Source organism: Melospiza georgiana, chromosome 13 (genome assembly GCF_028018845.1).
Source record: "Melospiza georgiana isolate bMelGeo1 chromosome 13, bMelGeo1.pri, whole genome shotgun sequence".
Taxonomy (NCBI): domain Eukaryota; kingdom Metazoa; phylum Chordata; class Aves; order Passeriformes; family Passerellidae; genus Melospiza; species Melospiza georgiana.
In genome coordinates this window covers 1,474,607-1,492,649 of record NC_080442.1, presented here as the reverse complement: position 1 = coordinate 1,492,649, position 18,043 = coordinate 1,474,607, and the positions used below count along the sequence as shown (strand labels likewise).

Here is an 18,043-nt window from a genome sequence, read left to right as displayed (position 1 = left end):
ACTTTATATTATATTAAAGAATACTATACTATACTAAAAAATACAGAAAGGATACTTACTGAATGCTAAAGAGATAATAATGAAAACTTGTGACTCTTTCAAGAGTCCTGACACTGTCCCCAACTGGCTAATGAGTGAAAACAACTCACAGCAGAATGCAATGAAACAATCACCTGTGGGTAAACAATCTCCGAACACATTCCACATATGAGCACAACACAGGAGAACCAAATGAGATAAGAATTGTTTTCCTTTTCTCTGAGGCCTCTCGCTGCCTTTCAGCTTCCCAGGAGAAAAACCCTGGGTGAAGGAATTTTTTCAGAGAATGTGAATTCCACAAAGAAATATCTTGAAATCCATATGCATGTGGTGCCTGTCTCCCTACATCAGAGTAGCAGGGGTGCTGTGATGGGAAAGTATTGCAGAATTGTCATCCCAGGATTTTGAAGTAGTGTGGGAAGAATTCCACATAACTGTGTGCTAATGTACAGCAGGGTGCTATGGTGGAGAGTTTATTTCTAAAGAGCTGTGTTTTGGTGTTTTAAAACAGACCTCAACCTTTTTCAAAATTTTACTGTAGTTTTTACACAGAAGTGTAACATTATTTTACAGAATATATCTAAGAGTTTAGAGACCTTAGTACAAAAACTGCCTGTCTAATGGGAAGTATAGAGCAGGCATTTAAATATGCTCAAATAGTATGCAGTAATGTATCTACATGTAATATTAACACTGAATTAATGTGCAACACTTGCAGCAGGTCAGCATAGTCCTGTCAGTACTAATAGTGTTGCTAAATTTGCCAGTAGAGCACTTTAGCAGGTACTGGCAAGAAGTGTTCAGAGCTAGAGGGAGATGATGTTGAGTGATCATCATTGCCATCTTCATCTCCATTTGCTGCCCTTCTCTGAGGGCCCTGGTGCTTTTTCTGTCCAGCTGGTGGGAAGTTTGCTCTTTCCTTTTATCTTTCATTTTGTTTTTACTTTTGCCTGAAGGTGGTTTTCACTATACAGTCAGTGTTTGCCATCAGCTGCAGACCTTGTAAGGGAGTCTTTGTGGGTGTGAACATCTCTAAGCGTCCCTTGTGCAGCACTTGGAACCATCTGACCTTTTATAACTGAATGAGTAACATTCCACAATGGTACCAGAGTAATCCTTTTGCTCTTTCCTCCTTCCACCCTAATAAGTAGGGCATTCCTCTTGAACACAATTTATAAACAAGTTACTCAAACCTTCTGAAATTAAAACTGTTTGATTATCATGTCACTAAAATATTCCTGTAATTATGCAATAATTTTTTAGGTTGATAATCAGTTACCAGGATCGATGTTTCCTGTTGTATTTCACCCTGTAGCCCCTCCCAAGTCCATTGCTTTGGATTCAGGTAAGAGAAAGCCTATAGTAATATCAGATTTATTCAGCCTTGAAAGTAGGAGCTTGACAATTTATTTTTGAGTGTTTTTTTTCTCTTTAGAACCAAAACCCTTCATTGACATCAGCATCATCACTAGATTCAATGAATACAGCCAAGTCCTGCAATTCAAGTGAGTGTAACAGTGAATTGTAATTTAATTTTAGAGATGTGATATATTTTAGAAGGGAACTTTGTTCTTAAGTTTGTTCTCCTATCTAAACCACTTTTGACTTCAGATTGAGTTTTTAGATGTCTCCAATAAAAAAAAAAATTCAAAAAGGAACTTAAATGAGGACTGACCATGTGAAGGGACTGTTATGCAAAGCCTTTAGTAATCAAAATTATTTCTTTCTTGTACTACAGTATCAGAGTTGTGTGTCTGTTTGTTTTGCAGTGCTGGCCAGTAGGCACTTCTAACTATAAATTGAGAGTTGATATTTTGAATTGTAAATCTTAATGTGTGATATATGGGTAAATCTTAATATGTGTGACCTTGCACAGCAAGACTTAACTTGTATAGGCTAAGCATGTAACATTTGAGTTAAATTTGTACAGGTATACACTTTCTTTCCCATTCTAGGTACTTCATGGTTCTTATCCAGGAAATGGCACTGAAAATTGATCAAGGATTTTTAGGAGCACTTAGTGAACTTTTCACTCCATCTACAGACCCAGAAGCTGAAAGACAAAGGGTAATGTATGAGAGAAACAGATTTTTGCTGGAATGGGACCATAAGTGATTGAGGAATTTAAGTGAATATCAATATAATATAAAATGGAAAAATCACCCAGAAATTTTGTGTCTGTTATGGGTTGTTTGGGTTTTCTTTGCTATCCCTGGATTCATTAGTGCACTCATATTTAAGTAGTTAGTTAACTGTATTTAACTATGATTATTTTTTCTACTGTTTATTTATATATATATGAAAACACATTTAGATATAATATGATTAATTGTATTACATATATGAATGAGATTAACTTCCTTTTTTTCTTTTAAATATTGAAACCAGTCTAAATTAATTCAGCAAGATTTGGATGCACTTAACACTGAGCTGATGGAGTCTTCCCTAACAGATGTGTCAATGCTCAGCTTCTTTGAACATTTCCATATTTCTCCAATTAAGGTATGCAGTAGAGAGATTATTGGTTAATAAATCATTCAATTAATTCATTACAGTAAATCTCTAGTGGGGATTTTACATTCTCTAGAATTTAATACTTTGTTGGAAAACTTTCTCTGTTGCTCATGAGTACAAACAGACCTTTAACCATAACTAAGTGGGGAGAATCAATGGGTATAATAATGCTGAAAGCCAGATAAAATACTGGATAATGTATCATAAATTGTATTAAAATACAATTTAATGGGATTATCTTAATGTGTCTCTTGAAGCAGTTAGATTTTTTTGGAGCAAGGGAAGAAAAATCATCACTAGATTAAATGATAGCTTTCCTCAGTTTTCATCACTGATTTGTTTACATGTGCACCACATGACCTGCTCTGGTTTGGCTTTTCTGTGGTCTTGATTTGTCTTCTTTTACTAACTCTGCCTTGACAGTTGCATTTGAGTTTGTCCCTGGCTGCTGGTGGAGAAGCATCGGATAAGGGGGAGGAAATGATAGCTATCCATTCTCTGAATTTGCTGTTGAAAAGTATTGGAGCTACTCTAACAGATGTGGATGATGTTGTTTTCAAGTAAGCGAATTCATTTGTTTGGGGTTGTTTGTTTGCGGTTTTTTTGTTTAATACTTTGTCTGCTGTACACTTAATAATTGGACCCATGGTAAACCTTGCTGACTGACTAGTGTAAATTTATACAGCCTTAGGGGAAAGGGAGAAATGGAGAGAAGATGGGGTTTGGGATTCTTTTTAAGGCAAGTCTTCAGGATTCTCTGAAGGAAAGCAGAGAAGTATTTGAATGAGGAAGGATATCTTTAACTTATGAATCATTACTTGTCTTTCAGACTTGCTTTCTTTGAAATTAAATACCAGTTCTACAAGAGAGACCAACTGAGGATGAGAGTTATTAGGCATTACAGTGAACAAGTAAGCTTGTTTAGTCAAGTCTTTGTGTACAATTTTGAGTATGTGTCTTAAAGAAAATTTTATTTTTCTTCACCGAACACTTAGTTGGGCACTCTAATACCTTACTTGGGTAGTAAATTAAAAAATGAACCAGGCTGGGATTCTGATGTGTGTGACAACAGCACATAACACTGCTTTTGTTGTTTGCCTTTTTTCTTCCCTCTCATCATTTAGTTCCTGAAACAGATGTATGTTCTTGTACTTGGATTAGATGTTCTTGGAAATCCATTTGGTTTGATCAGAGGGCTGTCTGAGGGAGTTGAAGCTTTCTTCTATGAGCCATTCCAGGTAGGAGTTCCTGATTCTTTAACTGTGTCTTTATAAAGGGCTGATTGAAGGATGTACTGGTAGGGGTTATAGTTTATTGTCACTATACTCCACACTCTGAACAGGCAGGCAGCAGTAATTTTTTAATGTGAATGTCAAAGGAATAACCTATCCAGATGGCCTTACTTGCATCAATGTAAAGGAATTGCTAGTTTTTCTTGAAACAGATGCATCATTGTGTGGTTTTCTGCTATTCCTTATTAATTTCATTTTTAGGGAGCTGTTCAAGGACCTGAAGAATTTGCTGAAGGTTTTGTAATTGGTGTTAGAAGTCTTCTTGGGCACACAGTGGGTATGTTCATAGTGTTCTTTTTTGATGAATTCCCAAATTATTTTTCTAGTGAGTGAGTGTTTAAGGTTGTCATACTGTTGCCAGTGTTTGTGGTACAGATCATTCACACATAATTTACCTGAGACCATCTGAATATCTGTTTGTAGACTGAGCAACCAATGTGAGAAACATTGCATAACATTGCATTGCATCACGTTGCATATATAACTAAGTTAGTAACATGCTCTGAATAAATAAGAAGCATAATTTTAATGGTTCTAAAATGTCTGGAAAAGCCTGAGCAGTGTTCTGTTACAATTACTTTAGATTTTTAGCTGTGTCTTGACAGTAATTAGAGAAAACATTGTTTCATCCATTATGCTATGTAACATGCAGTAAAGTGCTATAAATGTTCTCTGTTGCTGTATGTATGGATATCAGACCACATTCTGGAATCTTCTCATGGATAGCATGGCTCTGTGTGAATTCACCATATCTAAACTGAATAGGAAGGGAAATTGCTATGAACTTGCTGGCTGTGTGTTGTTTGCTGTTAAGATGTGAAAGCACAGTAACTCCTTCTTTGTGTTCCCTCAGGTGGGGCAGCAGGGATGGTGTCCAGGATCACTGGCACTGTTGGCAAGGGCTTGGCTGCCATCACTCTGGATGAGGAATTTCAGCAGAAAAGGAGAGAGGAGATGGGTCGGCAGCCAAAGGACTTTGGGGAGAGCCTGGCCAAAGGAGGAAAAGGCCTGTTAAGGGTATGGTCTGGGGATGAGTGTTTCATGTGGCAGCTTGCTTGAAAATCACCTGCAGGAATTTTGAGATCTTTTTTGTCAGTTAATTAACTAAGCAGAAGAGACAGGCAGTGGGTTTATAGGAGATTCCATGTAGTGCATCAGCTGTAGTGTTTGAGGTCCTGTTTCTGGTCACCTGAGGAACTGGAGTTAGGATCATGGGTGGGAAATAACACCAATTTCTGCTGTGTATTGTATAAATAAATGGTTACTCATATTCAACAAATGTGTTAGGTAATTAAGGTAACAGGGCTTGTAGGTACAAGGTTGTGGTAACTGGGGATGGGCACAGCTGAGAGCAGCACTGGCAGCAATGAGCCAGGGAGTGCCCAGGGGCACTGACAGCCACCAAAGGGAGCAGAGGGCACACAGGGCAGTGCATCAACATCAGGGGTGTAAGAGGTTGGGCTGAAGAGCAAGAGGAGCAGATGCCGGCAGCCTTCTGCAGGGGTGAGGTGTTACTCTGTGTGGGTTGAAGCTTTCTGAAATTGTATGGTGAGACTCTGTGCATCGTGGCCATGTCAGCTGTGACATGTGGTGCACCAGGCCCTTACCTGACCTTGCAGTCAATTCTGTCTTTAAAGTCTTTGCCTTTGTTATAGTTTTCTTAAAAATATCAAGTAAGAGAAAAAACAAAGCCAAAACCCCTAGCCAAACAGTGTTTCTGATACTGAACTTTACATTATAAACTACTAAAATAAAGATTTGAGACAATAGATTGCCCAGTTGTCAAATGCTGCCACAGACAGCATTTCAGTTTCTTATTGGGAACTTAATTATCTTTGTTTTAGGGTGTTGTTGGAGGTGTGACAGGCATCATCACTAAACCAGTAGAAGGTAAGCACAAAGGCTGCATTGCACTGCTTAAGTGGTTTCTCAATACTTGACAATTTATTTTGTAATGTTAAGAAATAGCAAACCAAGTATGGTGATGCTAAGGCATAGCAAAATTTTTTATATTTCTTATTCTAATGTGAATTTACATGATGATTTCCTCAAATGTCTTTATATCCGTTGTTGGGTTTACCACCTTTTAAACATTTGTATGGTTAAGAATAGGTTATCTCTGTGATGTATTTTGTTAGGCCTGCTGTAGTACCCAATTCATTGTCTGAAGCCAGAATAAAGATAGTATAAATAACAAAGTAAAAATCACCAGCTGAAAAAGTTTTTTGGGGCTCTAAAGGTCACAAATCTTAAAAAACAAATTTAGTTTTGTGCCTGAAGTCAGTATTTGTTCCTGTTACTTCATGAAAATGATAGATGATGAAAAATATCTGGGATAAAATGCCTCTTATTAATCTTCATGTGGCAGTGATTTAAATGTTGGGAGTCAGCTGTAGCTGTGTGGTGTTTTACAGCTTTTGTGCAGTACTTAGATATGTAGGCCTTGTCTCTTGGGTGGGTGACCTCACCTGCTTTCTGAACACTCCTTTGGTTCTCCCATAGTTATATATCACTAGAACTATGTAATTTTGAGATAGAAATAGTTAACTTCTATCACACTTCTGCATCTTAGTGTCTTCAGAACATTAACTTTTGTTATTACTGTCAACCTAGAAAAAACTTGTCTATTGGCCTATAGTCCAGATGGAAAGTGTGAGAAGGAGAATCTTGATAACATCTCAATTCTGGGCCCTTCAGAGGCTGGTGAGGTGTTAAGTGGACAGAGATGTGTCTGGGCAGACCAGGAGGCAGTGGGTGACTTTCCACAGACAGCTCTTTGTACAATAGGACTCTGCAATCACTGCCTGTGGGCTGTTTCCAACACAAAACAGCTCCCCTGTAGCAATAATGGTTTAATTCTGTGATTAAGTAGGTCATGAAAACATGTATTTTTCTGTTTCTATTCTTTCCAAGGGGCTAAAAAAGAAGGTGCAGCTGGATTCTTTAAAGGCATTGGGAAGGGGCTGGTAGGAGTGGTAGCCCGGCCAACAGGAGGCATTGTGGATATGGCAAGCAGTACCTTCCAGGGAATTCAAAGGTACAGTGCAAGGGGAAGTTCTCCTCCTATGGTGGATACCAGGTGGCAAAGTGCTCCAGTAGTGCCACACAACTATTTGTAAATACAAAAATCAGAATGATATGTGAGGTTGAGGAGTGTCCAGTGGCCTGTAACAAATCTATTTTGTGATGACGAGGAAATTGCTGCTTCAGAGAACGTGCTGCTCTGTGGTAGCTCAGGTAGGCAGTAACTAATCACTGTGGTAGTTCAGGCAGACAGTAACTAATCCATTTTTTCATTTTGCTCCTTCCACTGAGGAGAAACGTCTGTTAAATTTACTGTGAAAAACAGACCACTGAAATTTTCAGAGTAAAACTTCCCAGTCTGAAATTTGGTTAGCAGTGCCCATCAGGGCCTTCTTGTATTTTAATCAACTTGAGAACCCTTAGTAAGTTATCTGCATTTGGGAATCAACTTCTCCAGCTTATTCTGTAGCTGTTTAATTGACTAGTGCTACTTTTGATTTATTATTAGCAGTCTGTCTTTACTATTTACATCTGCAGGGTACCCAGGATCTGTAAGTGGGATGTGTGGCAAGTGAAAGGCTGACTTCTAAAGATGTACTGGTGAAACTCAGACTTGTATTAAGCTTACCAGAATCATGTTGCACTGTCTGTGGCAGGGTGGCAGAGTCAACTGAGGAAGTGTCAAATCTGCGTCCCCCACGTCTCATCCGTGAGGATGGCATCATCCGGCCCTACAACAGGGTGGAAGCTGAGGGCTATGATTTATTTGAGGTATGTTCTGCATTGTAAACACAGTTAAAATTCTCTTTAGAGAATTTTAGGGCTCCATAAAGGATTAATCTGTAGCAGTCATGATCTGAAGTAAAAATTTGCCCCAGCCAATTTCATAAAGCAAGCCTGGATAGCAGGGAAGACCCAGTGCTTGGAGTAAGCTGAATGCAAAATGGAAGCTGCAGCATTGCTGTTCTGTGGTCTTCTCCATTTTATGTTCACTTCTCATACACTGGAAGGAGGTAGTAGGATGAAAAATTACATAAGGATTAAGATTTAAAGATGTGAAAACCCCTCCATTTTGATAGATCCAGATTTTTGTCTTTATAATAAAGCTAAGGTTGGTTTACAGACTAAGCAACTAAGCAATAGACCTTGAATTGTTTGGTTGTATCAGCAATTAAAAAAACTGCATGAATTTTCATACCACTGCTGTTTGGTTTTTCCTTATGTTGTTCATAATAGCAATCTGTCATAGCTACAGGCACTGTGTGGACATTTAGCCTGCTTTCTCATGTGGATGTGCCTAACATATGGGAGATGAACAACATGAGTTTTCAAGTTCTTGACAGTCAGAATCAGTTAATTTGTATTTTAGACTTTGTGTTCTTAATACTTACCTTTAAATGCTTTTTCTGTTGCTAAAAAGTTGGAGTAAAATAACTGTCTGCATTAACTTGGATATTTGCTAGTTGCTTGTACATGGTCTTTTAATCCTTATTCCCTGTTCTATTTCTAACATTTATTTTCTTTCTCCTTCTCTCCTGGCATGCAGCAAGAACTGGAATAATGGAGTAAACATTTTCCATATTTCTTGTCTGTTTCTCTCATGGTTTTTCATCTGCCTTAAGTATTTAGATCAAGGGCATGATTGCATTTACCATGTCCTCTCCCCTTCTCAATCTTTTCTGTGTAGCAGTTGAATAAAACGGTGTTTGATGTTGTCCAGGCTCAGAAAACAAACTTGAATAACGATCTTCAGTAAGATTAGATGGGAGAGACAGGGAGGGTTTGTTTCCTGTATATTTATTTTTCTGAGGATGCTTAGCTCCTTATGAATGGCAACAACAGAAGGCACTTGGAAAAAAGGATCACGGTAGGTTAGATCCTGAATTTATTTATTTATTGGTGCTCTCCAGAGGTGGAGCTGTGGACAGAAGGGCAGAGCAGATCTTGAGCAAAATTTAAAATAGTGATAGAGAATGGAATTTAATTCTGGGAAAGTGTTTGTAATTTCAAGTTTTTTATAGAAGTGCTGAGAAAACCTGTACTTGTGGTTTCTGTGCTGTGCCATAACCCTGACAGCTACACATCTGCTGACCCACTCTGCCTTCAAGTTACTACTGCTGGTTCTTTATGAATTTGCTCAGTTAAACATACAGCTAGCTTAGTTCTCTCTAGCTTTTAGTCACAGAATCTTCAGGGGCTTTGCTCTTCAACATAAAAAATAAGTATAAACTGTCAGCTGTTAACAGGAATCTACACACACACACATATATAAATAAGTATACATGTGTTTCTATACTAAGCAATGCCATAAACTTCATTACTAATACATTTTAGAAATTAGCAAGCTAAGCTTAAGCTGTTGTCAGAGCAAATTTTTTGCCTATTATATGTGAAAATATGTTGAACAGAAGCATTTTTGCTGGCAATGCCTTTTAGAATGTAATGGTCAATTTAAAATAATTCAAAAGAACATTTAGTGAGTTTTTTTAGAGGATTAAATGAGATTAAGTTGTGATATACTAAGCAGGCCAAATTTTTTCTTCTTGAATGTTTTGGTTTGTTTTTTTTTTTCTCCCTATGTTTTTTATATCTGGCAAAAAGGAAAAGATGGCACAGTCAACACGGAAAATTTGATATTATGCCAGATGGTCCTCCACATCTGGTATTTGTACTTTCTTAAGAGGTGTAGATTGGAGCAGAATACAAACCAGGAATAGATCCTCTGTACAGTTCACTAAATACAATTGGTTTCTTTCAGCAAGTCACTTAATGGAATACAGGAGAGGTGTAATTAACTGTTCTTGGTTTTCGTGCTAGAGGTCAGTGTTGGGAAGGCTTTGTTTTCTAATGTAAGCTAGCAAGCAATGTAAAGCAAGACAGGACAGTGTCTTTACATGAAATTGGATATTTAATGAAAAAATAAGAGTCAGTCCTATGTGCGTTTACAAATTTAATCACAATAGGTACAAGTGCTGCTTATTTTTGGATCCGGTTTTGATCCTATATTAGAAGTAGTTCAACCAGGACCCACACCTTCTCATCTACTTTAACTACATTCAGTGCATATGTCCTTTTAAAATAAATATAAACTCATGGGGTGGAAACCTTGTAAGGTTACCTTAAGGATCACATGCCTCAGTACCATCCAGTGATTGGATGGAAAAATGTTTTACTTAATTACTTTTGTGTGAAATGTAGGCATTAGAGCTTGTCTTAGAGGAGCAAAATGTAGGTTTTAACAGGAAAGTGAGGGTTTTGGTGCAAACTGAGGGTGAAGTGGATGAGTTGAGTTGTGTAAAGTTGTTTCTGCAGTTCCTTGTCCCAGAAGTGCTGGATGTGATGTCTGTGGGGTGTGTAGGGATGTGCTCAGTTGGTCCCAAAGCTGGGAGTGAGATGTGATGTGAGCAGGCTGTGCCTCAGCCCATGGGCAGCACACCATGGCTTTGCTACTCAGAAATGCACAGCAGAACTCAGAGGGCAAATGGGGCAGCTCTAGCAGAATTGTTTTCCAAGGAATCACTTCTCAGGAGTTCCAGTCATGGTGTGAGCAGTGTTGGAGCTGAGCTTTGCAGGAGCAGGTGCTGGGAGCCCGTGGTGTGGTGGGGCTGTGCCTGTGCTGGCAGGGCTGTGCTGGCCCAGCTCCTCGGGGCTGCCATGATGTCACTCATGCATTATTCAATGCCCGTGGCATTACTTTGTTTCACATCCCAGTTAAAGCAGGAGCTTTATAAAGAATGCAGAACACCTCATGAATAATTGAGGCAGGGTGGTGAGGCAGTGTTGTGTGGCAGAGCATAGACTATGCTGGAAACTGCAGATTCTATTTCTGCTTGACTCACTGTTCTGCTGTGTAAATCTGCATTGCTTCTTTCATTTCCATGTAAAGTAAGAATGAGTTAACTTCTTCAGAGTGCTGTAGTATGCTCATAAAAATAACAGCTTTTGATTAAGATGTCTAAATTTTAAGAGTGTGCAGATCATGGAGTAATTTACATCAAGTGCAAGCTCCTTTTTACATAATGCCACCACCATTGTGCTGGCATCTATCAGGTGTATTGAGAATAGCTCACAAACACAGCATCTTTTCAGCACAGGCCTCAGTGGGAGCTCTTACTTTGGTAACATATTGCATGTAAAATCTAAAAATACTATTGGGATTGTTTCTGAAGTTATGAGAAACAGGCTTTCTCTCCAAAGCTTTGAGTTTGAATAGAGAAATATGCTTATGAATAAATCTGTTTAAATATGTGGCATGTCTAATTTCTTCATATTCAACAAAAGGATTCAGAATATGGATTGCAGCCTTTGAATTACAGTCCTCACATGGTGGTGGTTTTTCTATTTCTTAAATTTTTTACTTGTTTTTGAAACAGCTAAGGTTCAGGTATAAAATGTGAGTTCATATTTTCATTTTAGTCATATGCTGCCATGTTTCTTCTAATGTTTTGAAGAGGCTTTGAGATAAGCAGTTTTTCTGGCATCTTTTTTTCCTTTCATATCTACACTGTACAGTTTCAGAAATTTTTAAGATGGTCAGAAAGGGATATTTTTTATAGAAGATGTTGGTTGACCCTATGGTTTTGCTTACTAAAAAATGCTGGATTAAAATGTGTTTCAAAACATAACATCACTAGAGATCAAGTCTAGGAAAACACTATGCTGTTGATTTCAGCTCTTGAATATTCATCAGCTTTTGAGATTAAAGGATTTTTTGGAGTCAGTTGTGATGTATGATGATGCTTTAAGATATTTGTTGAACTTTTGAATATATGAAAATAAAATGCAAATAAAAAAATTCAAATGTTCTTTTAATTGATTCTTATGTAAGCTGATCTTTCAATTTTGGTTACTGAAACTGCATAGAATGAAACCTGTTAATCACAGTCAGACAAATGTGGAGTCAAGTGCAGCCTCTGTTGTCATCTCATTGGTTTTTGGGTCCATCTAAGGAAATAAAAAAGAAATGGCTATTTACAAGAAGTAACTGAAAACCTACTGAATTCTTAGTCCTTCCTCTTTAGGTTATTGTTACTAGTTAGTCAGAAACTTGAGGAATGAGACCTTGAGGAATTTACTGTTGGAGAGGCTGAATTCCACAGTAACAGCTGTAAAATGAACTGAAAGTCGTCCTACTTTGCTCTGAAGAATATCAAACCAATTTTGGGGCACCCATTTGCTAGAAGTTGATCTGAAGTATTTGCATTCTGTATCCAGGCATTCTTCCTTCTGTTTCCCCATTTTTCTACACAGGAGCTGCCCATTTTCCCTTAAAACAGTTTATATTATAAAAAAGGTGCTTGTATTGACCTGGAGGGTGCTATTGACCTTGTAGGGTATTGAATAAAGTCAATGTACATTGACTTCATACTTATATAATTGTCTGGCTACTTTTTCCTAATTAAACACTATTTTTCAGTGTATTTTTTAAAAGACTTACTGCATATTAGGAAAACCAGTAGTTGATATAGATTTGTTGTCATACTGACTTTGAGGCTAGGTTCCCACTAGTAGCATGTTATTAATTTCGTGCTTTAATCTTTTCCTGCATGATGTTTTGATTTGTATTCCTTTCCCACAAACATGCTCAGGTATCACTCTGTGAGTCTTGCTTGTGTTTAATCCAGTGTTATTGGAAGCTTGGTATGGGGGTGACTGTGAGCCTGTGTTCTGTGCTGTCTGTGTTGGTGATGGAATATTGTAATCCTGGTGACATGCTCTAGAAAACATTTTACTTTAGTCAAAGAGTATGTACAGAATGGGAAATCTGAAAAAAACCTCAATGAATAAGTGCCAAAAAAGCCCTAGGAGTATCATAGGATCCTATCCTTCAGTACTTTTATTTCAAAACTTTTTCTGTGTTTGTAGGTTGTCACTTGAGTTGTGGTTGTCTAATCAAAATGTGATGAGTGATTTAATCTGCACTTTCATTTTGGGTATTGAGTGGTCATATCTGCTCAGTTCAGAAATCTGATTTTGAGGTGTATTGAGCATTTGTATCTTGAGAGTTTGTTTCTGAGGGTCTGAGTCATGTGCCTTATAAAAATGCATGACCTTTGCAGGATTTTCACTCTTGAATGAAGCCTACAGCATGGGCTGTAGCATCATGAACATTATTAAACAATTGCTAGCACAGAAAGGAAATCAAAGCTGAAGAAATAGTCTGATACAGCAGTGTCAGTGTTCTACCTTTGAGTGGAATGGATCAGACTTCTCAGTGACTCAGCTTCAGGACTGAGAGCACTGTGAGAACCTCCCTTTAAAGAACTAACAATGAGGTAACTTTTCAGAAGGCTTTTCAATTCAAGACACCAATTTGATTTGTGGTTTTTGGTGTTTAGTGTTTTGTGTGTTTTTTTTTTAATTTGATTTTTTTGGTTTTTCTTTGGGTTTTTTGTTTGTTTGTTTGTTTCTGTTCAGCCCCAGAATTATTTTCTGTTTCTGTTTCAGAAGTTGCACATCAGGAAGCTGGAAAAAGAGGTTTATCGATACCACTGTCCAATTCCAAGAGGCAGAAGAGCAAATCTTATTGTTACCAACAGGTATTGAATTTTGTGTGCTTTCTAAGGGCTTGAGATGATTTCAGCTTGGGGATTAGACATCTGGCTAAGTCTAAACTGATTGCTCTTTTCTGCATATATTCTGCATATATTTTCCTTCTCCATTTTCTTTTTGATTTTTTTTTAAATATTTAATTTTGTTTCCTTAATGGACAGTGTGATTTAGTTGTGATGTCAGTGCTGGATACTAATTTGGGAAGATGGTTTACTCTGAGATCAGTGATCCTTTTATCATAGTGGGGGGAAAATAGTCTTTTTTTCCCCTCTTCATTTTTGATTTTTCAACTTAGCTTGTTATAAGTGTTTGCAGTCAAGCTAACCATTTGGTAAGCTTGGTTTATCATATTGTTAATTAAAGAATATTCTAAATGAAGTCTTAAGTCTTTGTACCAGCATGAAAATTATTATTTAATAATCTGACAGGTTTTAGAATTCAAGATATTGGCAGTGCTGAATTTGAGGACTCAAAACTTTCTAAATATGCTTAGATAATGAAAAGGATTATGATCTCCACAACCCACAGGTCACCAGTTTGCACCTTGCCTGAATGTATGAGAGAGGCTCATCCATAATAAGACCATGGAGGTTTCCCAGTGTGGTTTTTTTGATAATGACCAGCCCAGCTCAGAATTCAGGCTGCAGATGGATGAGATTTCAAGGCCATGGATGATAATTGGGCAGTTTAGTTGTTTGCAGCCTTAGCTAAATGTGCACTTCTCTCCTTAGCCCAGTCCTTGGCCTGCTCATGGTGTGTGATGTCTTGGATCATCTGTGGCTTTTAAACACCAAGTGATTGTCTCAGAATGCATTAAGGAAATAAGGGTGCACTGTGGCTGAGTGGATACTTGTAATCTGCACAGAAAATGCCTTCTTCAACAAATGCTTTCATTTTGTTTAGTTTTTCTAGTAAACTTGTAATCCGAGGGAGAAATTGAGTATGAACTCCTTTTTTTCTTGAACAGGAGGGTGATATATGTGAAAGAAGTGGAAATCTTAGGCCATTTAACAACGGAGTGGGATTACTTATTTGAAGAATTCACATGTTATCCCTCCTATGAAGCAAATGTTTTAAAAATTACTGTTTGGGTAAGAATAGCATGTAAATTTTTTTGTATTTAATATTCACTAGAGGTCCATACATGCTTTTAGCTTATTTATGGTTCTAACTGCTAACTAAGAGACTCTGTGACGGGATTTGCTGAAAGTTTCTTGAAAGTATTACAGTTGGGTTGGACAGAGACCATGTTGAAATTTCACCTGAAGTTGGCATTCAAACCATTTATGTATGAGATTCTGCATTCTTGTTTTGTGAGTTATCTGAAGCACATTTTTGTTCCCCTCTGCAGGAAGAACAAAACATGTTCCAAAGAAGAGACAGTGCAGGTTATGAATGTGTAAAGACTGTTCAGCTTTGGGATGAAGCTACAGCAAGGGTATATTCTTTTCTTTTTAAATTTAATCTTCTTTTCTTATAATATTGTTAACACTCAGCATGTGAAAAGATGGTAATGTCCAAAGGCTTGTTAGAGAATAGGCTGCTGTGCCTGAGGATCATTTACCATAATTTTGTGTTGAAAAATATGCTTTACCAAGAGTATGATGAGACCAGATAGTCCAAAGCATTCAGGAGAGTTTATGCAACAATAATTTAATGTTGAAGCTACATAGTCTTAGGGTCTGTATGTTAAAGCTCATTAAAGGAAAATAATTCCAATATCTAAAGTACTAGGTTGTAATAAATTCCCTATAGTCTGTAGGGTTCCACATAGCTCCTCATTATTTCAAGATCACCTAAGCCAGTGCAAGTGGACCTTGTATGCACAGGCTTATTTAGATTCCTCCCCCCTCTGTCCCCACACATATTTTTTCTACCATTTATCTCTAAATGTTCCTGTTAGTGCCAGGGAGGCTGGAGTGTTTTGTGAGCCTTTGTTCTGTGGATGGTTGGATCTTGTAGTTGACTTACCTAAGGTGATCCATCAGTTTGGGGAAATTCCAGGGTACTTCAAGAATAGAAAAATTTACCTAGGAAACCATGTGTGTGACTGTGATGTTGTACCAGGTTATGAGAGAGGAGGTGTTCTGATACCAAATGTGAAATCAATTAGGTCCACAGTGTCTTGGGAGCATGCTTGAAATTGTAGCTGCAGTAAATGGCAAGTCAGCAGATGGAATCAGAACCAGGGCCAAATTGCTGCTATTAAATTGATTGAGCCTCCTAAAATAATGGGTTAGACTGGGAAGGAAAAAAATTGCTATAATTTTGAGGCACTTTATATACTGGAAGAGTCTAAGTTAGTTCTTCACTGTGTCTTGTCTAAAAGTGTTCCTTCAGCTTTCTCTTCCAGCATATTGTCCAAATCACACTTGGCATTAAGTAATTGAAATCCTTTTAGTTTCTCTGTGTCTTAGTGGCATGGCCAAAGCTGGAGCACAGAACGCACAGGTCACACTAGAAGGAGACTTCCTTGTGTTTAATTACCTTTTTTGGGATTATTTCCTAACTGCATTTTGCTTTGCTAATGTTTATGCTGGTACCTATACATTAAAAATCTATTTTTCTGCTCTCACCTGCAACACTGCCCATTTACTTTTTGTGGATTTCTGTTCATCACTTGAATATTGTGCATATGAATCAGGAGTTAAGTACCTAAATTAGACCAGCCTGTGCGTATGTGGGTTTACATCTTTGTTGAATTATTTTTTAGTGACATCTTATGGAAGAAAAGTGCTACCTGCTTTCATTGTTGTTTGCTCTCTCTGTGTTGTTTTGCAGAGGGTTTGTGGTGCCATTCAGGACGCCCTGGCAACACGAAAACAGGAGAAGCTGGTGAAGAGAGCATCCTTAAAGTGGAGGAAACCTTAAATGCAGTCTTGATAGCCAGGATTTGTCGGGTTTGACACTTGGTATGCAATTTTCTGCCTAAAATTGATTAGAAGCAACATGGAAACTTGGGGCAAAAAGTAAAAATAGAATATCTGAGGTCTTCTTTCAAAGTCAGCAGCCATTAACACTTCAGTTTTAGAAGTTATGCATAATTTGGAGGAATGGGTTTCTAAAACATGCATTTCAGTTTAAAAATTCTTTTTTTTTGATAAAATGTTTTCCCACTCTGAAATATTATTTTCTGTCCTTTTAATGTCAGAGATTTTAAAATGAAATGGTTACCTTATTTGCACTCTAAGGTTATGGTTTACAGACCAGTGGTAGTGGTTGTGGTGTTTTTTCAGATGGAGCACTTCTGTTAGTGATTGAAACAAATTAAGAACTCTATTTTAGACAACATTCTCCTTAAATGACTCTACACAATTTAGCTAATATAATTTCATCTCTGAATGTTTAGTATTAGAAAATACTGCATAGAAGCAATGTAATAATTTCTGTATATGAAAGAAATAGGCTATGGTTGTCTGGAAATGTTTACTTTGAAATGTTGTCACATTGTAAATGAAAATCTGCACTTTAAAAATGGAAAATATTATTCACCTGTCATGTGCCTGTTTATGGTTTTGGTTGTGTCACTGTAGCCTAAGGAACTCTCCAGGAGGAACAGCACACTGGGTTTAGCATTGGATGTCAAAAACTTAAATCTGAGAAATTAGCTGTCCATATTTCAGTGTACAGTTGCTCCACTGGAAGAATGCCATCTCACTGAGTTAGAACTCACTTCTGATGCAACCTTTTTGTGGCAGTTTCTCCTCCTGAAGGCTGTCAGCATTCAGTTTAACACAACAGGTAAACACAAATAGTATGAATAACCCCATGAACTTCCTTGAGACAAGTTCCATTCTTACCAGGAGGCCCATCCATAGGTAACTGAGTCAGGACTAGAGGAGCAAACAAATTTGAGGTCAGTGATCAGGGAACTGGGAGCTGTTGCTGTTGGATCAGAAAATCAGTGTCCTTGCAAAAACTCATGAAAATTTGACCTTCCTAATTTCCTTTTCTTGGAAACAATATTTTTCTATTTCTTACTTCTCTTTTGTGCTAGATAACAGCTGTAGATACAAACTTGATGAATTAAAATGACAGTATTTTTCTATAGATCCATACAGTGCACCAGGCCTGGATTTTTAAACTCTACACTTAAGGGCTGGTGCATTGAATCATTGAATAAATGCACTCTTTACCTGTACCTATGAGCTCACCAAAGTTAGAAAGTTTAAGATATTTGTGTGCTGCCAAACACAGAATTTGCAGAGAGCATTGCACACATGATTTGATTGTTGTTGTATGCACATGGCTATTAATCCATTTTGCTACAAGGGGAAAAATGTGGTACAGCTTTAATTCTTGCTATTGTCTGTTTTCTAGAAAGCTCTGCTCAACAATAAAGAAAAGAGCTATCCAGCTTGTATGTATATCAAGTTCATGTTTTTAAAAAAAAGACAATAAAGTTTTATATGCAAGTATTTGTGCTATGATTTAAAGTTTTGTTTCTTCTCAAGTGCTTTGGTTTGCCTCATGTCACTGACACTAAGAAATCCATCAGAGTACAAAGGTACTGCAAAAGAGCTTTCTACAGCTCAGCAGTTTCTGCATCTTGTGTTCTGACATTTAGGGACAGTTGGATGAGTACTGCCTTTTAATTCGTACTTGAAAATAGATGTCACTTA

The 18,043-nt window shown here is 37.5% G+C and overlaps 1 protein-coding gene across 3 annotated transcripts in view; it reads left to right on the top strand.

The window, feature by feature from the left end:
* VPS13C (vacuolar protein sorting 13 homolog C) overlaps positions 1-17,839 on the top strand; it is a 75,842-nt gene extending 58,003 nt beyond the window's left edge. The window contains exons 70-85 of one of the 3 annotated variants that reach the window (XM_058033775.1): positions 1,303-1,384; positions 1,475-1,544; positions 1,995-2,106; positions 2,428-2,541; positions 2,977-3,113; positions 3,383-3,464; positions 3,678-3,791; positions 4,047-4,122; positions 4,699-4,862; positions 5,690-5,735; positions 6,759-6,882; positions 7,526-7,640; positions 13,317-13,408; positions 14,389-14,512; positions 14,773-14,859; positions 16,203-17,839. In XM_058033775.1, coding sequence (XP_057889758.1) covers positions 1,303-1,384; positions 1,475-1,544; positions 1,995-2,106; positions 2,428-2,541; positions 2,977-3,113; positions 3,383-3,464; positions 3,678-3,791; positions 4,047-4,122; positions 4,699-4,862; positions 5,690-5,735; positions 6,759-6,882; positions 7,526-7,640; positions 13,317-13,408; positions 14,389-14,512; positions 14,773-14,859; positions 16,203-16,292 — 1,629 coding nt within the window. In that variant the 3' untranslated portion in view covers positions 16,293-17,839. Of the gene's footprint in view, positions 1-1,302; positions 1,385-1,474; positions 1,545-1,994; positions 2,107-2,427; positions 2,542-2,976; positions 3,114-3,382; positions 3,465-3,677; positions 3,792-4,046; positions 4,123-4,698; positions 4,863-5,689; positions 5,736-6,758; positions 6,883-7,525; positions 7,641-8,415; positions 13,409-14,388; positions 14,513-14,772; positions 14,860-16,202 lie in introns of those variants that run through there. The other 2 variants (XR_009115215.1, XM_058033776.1) reach the window with 2 other exon arrangements.
* Positions 17,840-18,043: the final 204 nt, after the last annotated feature.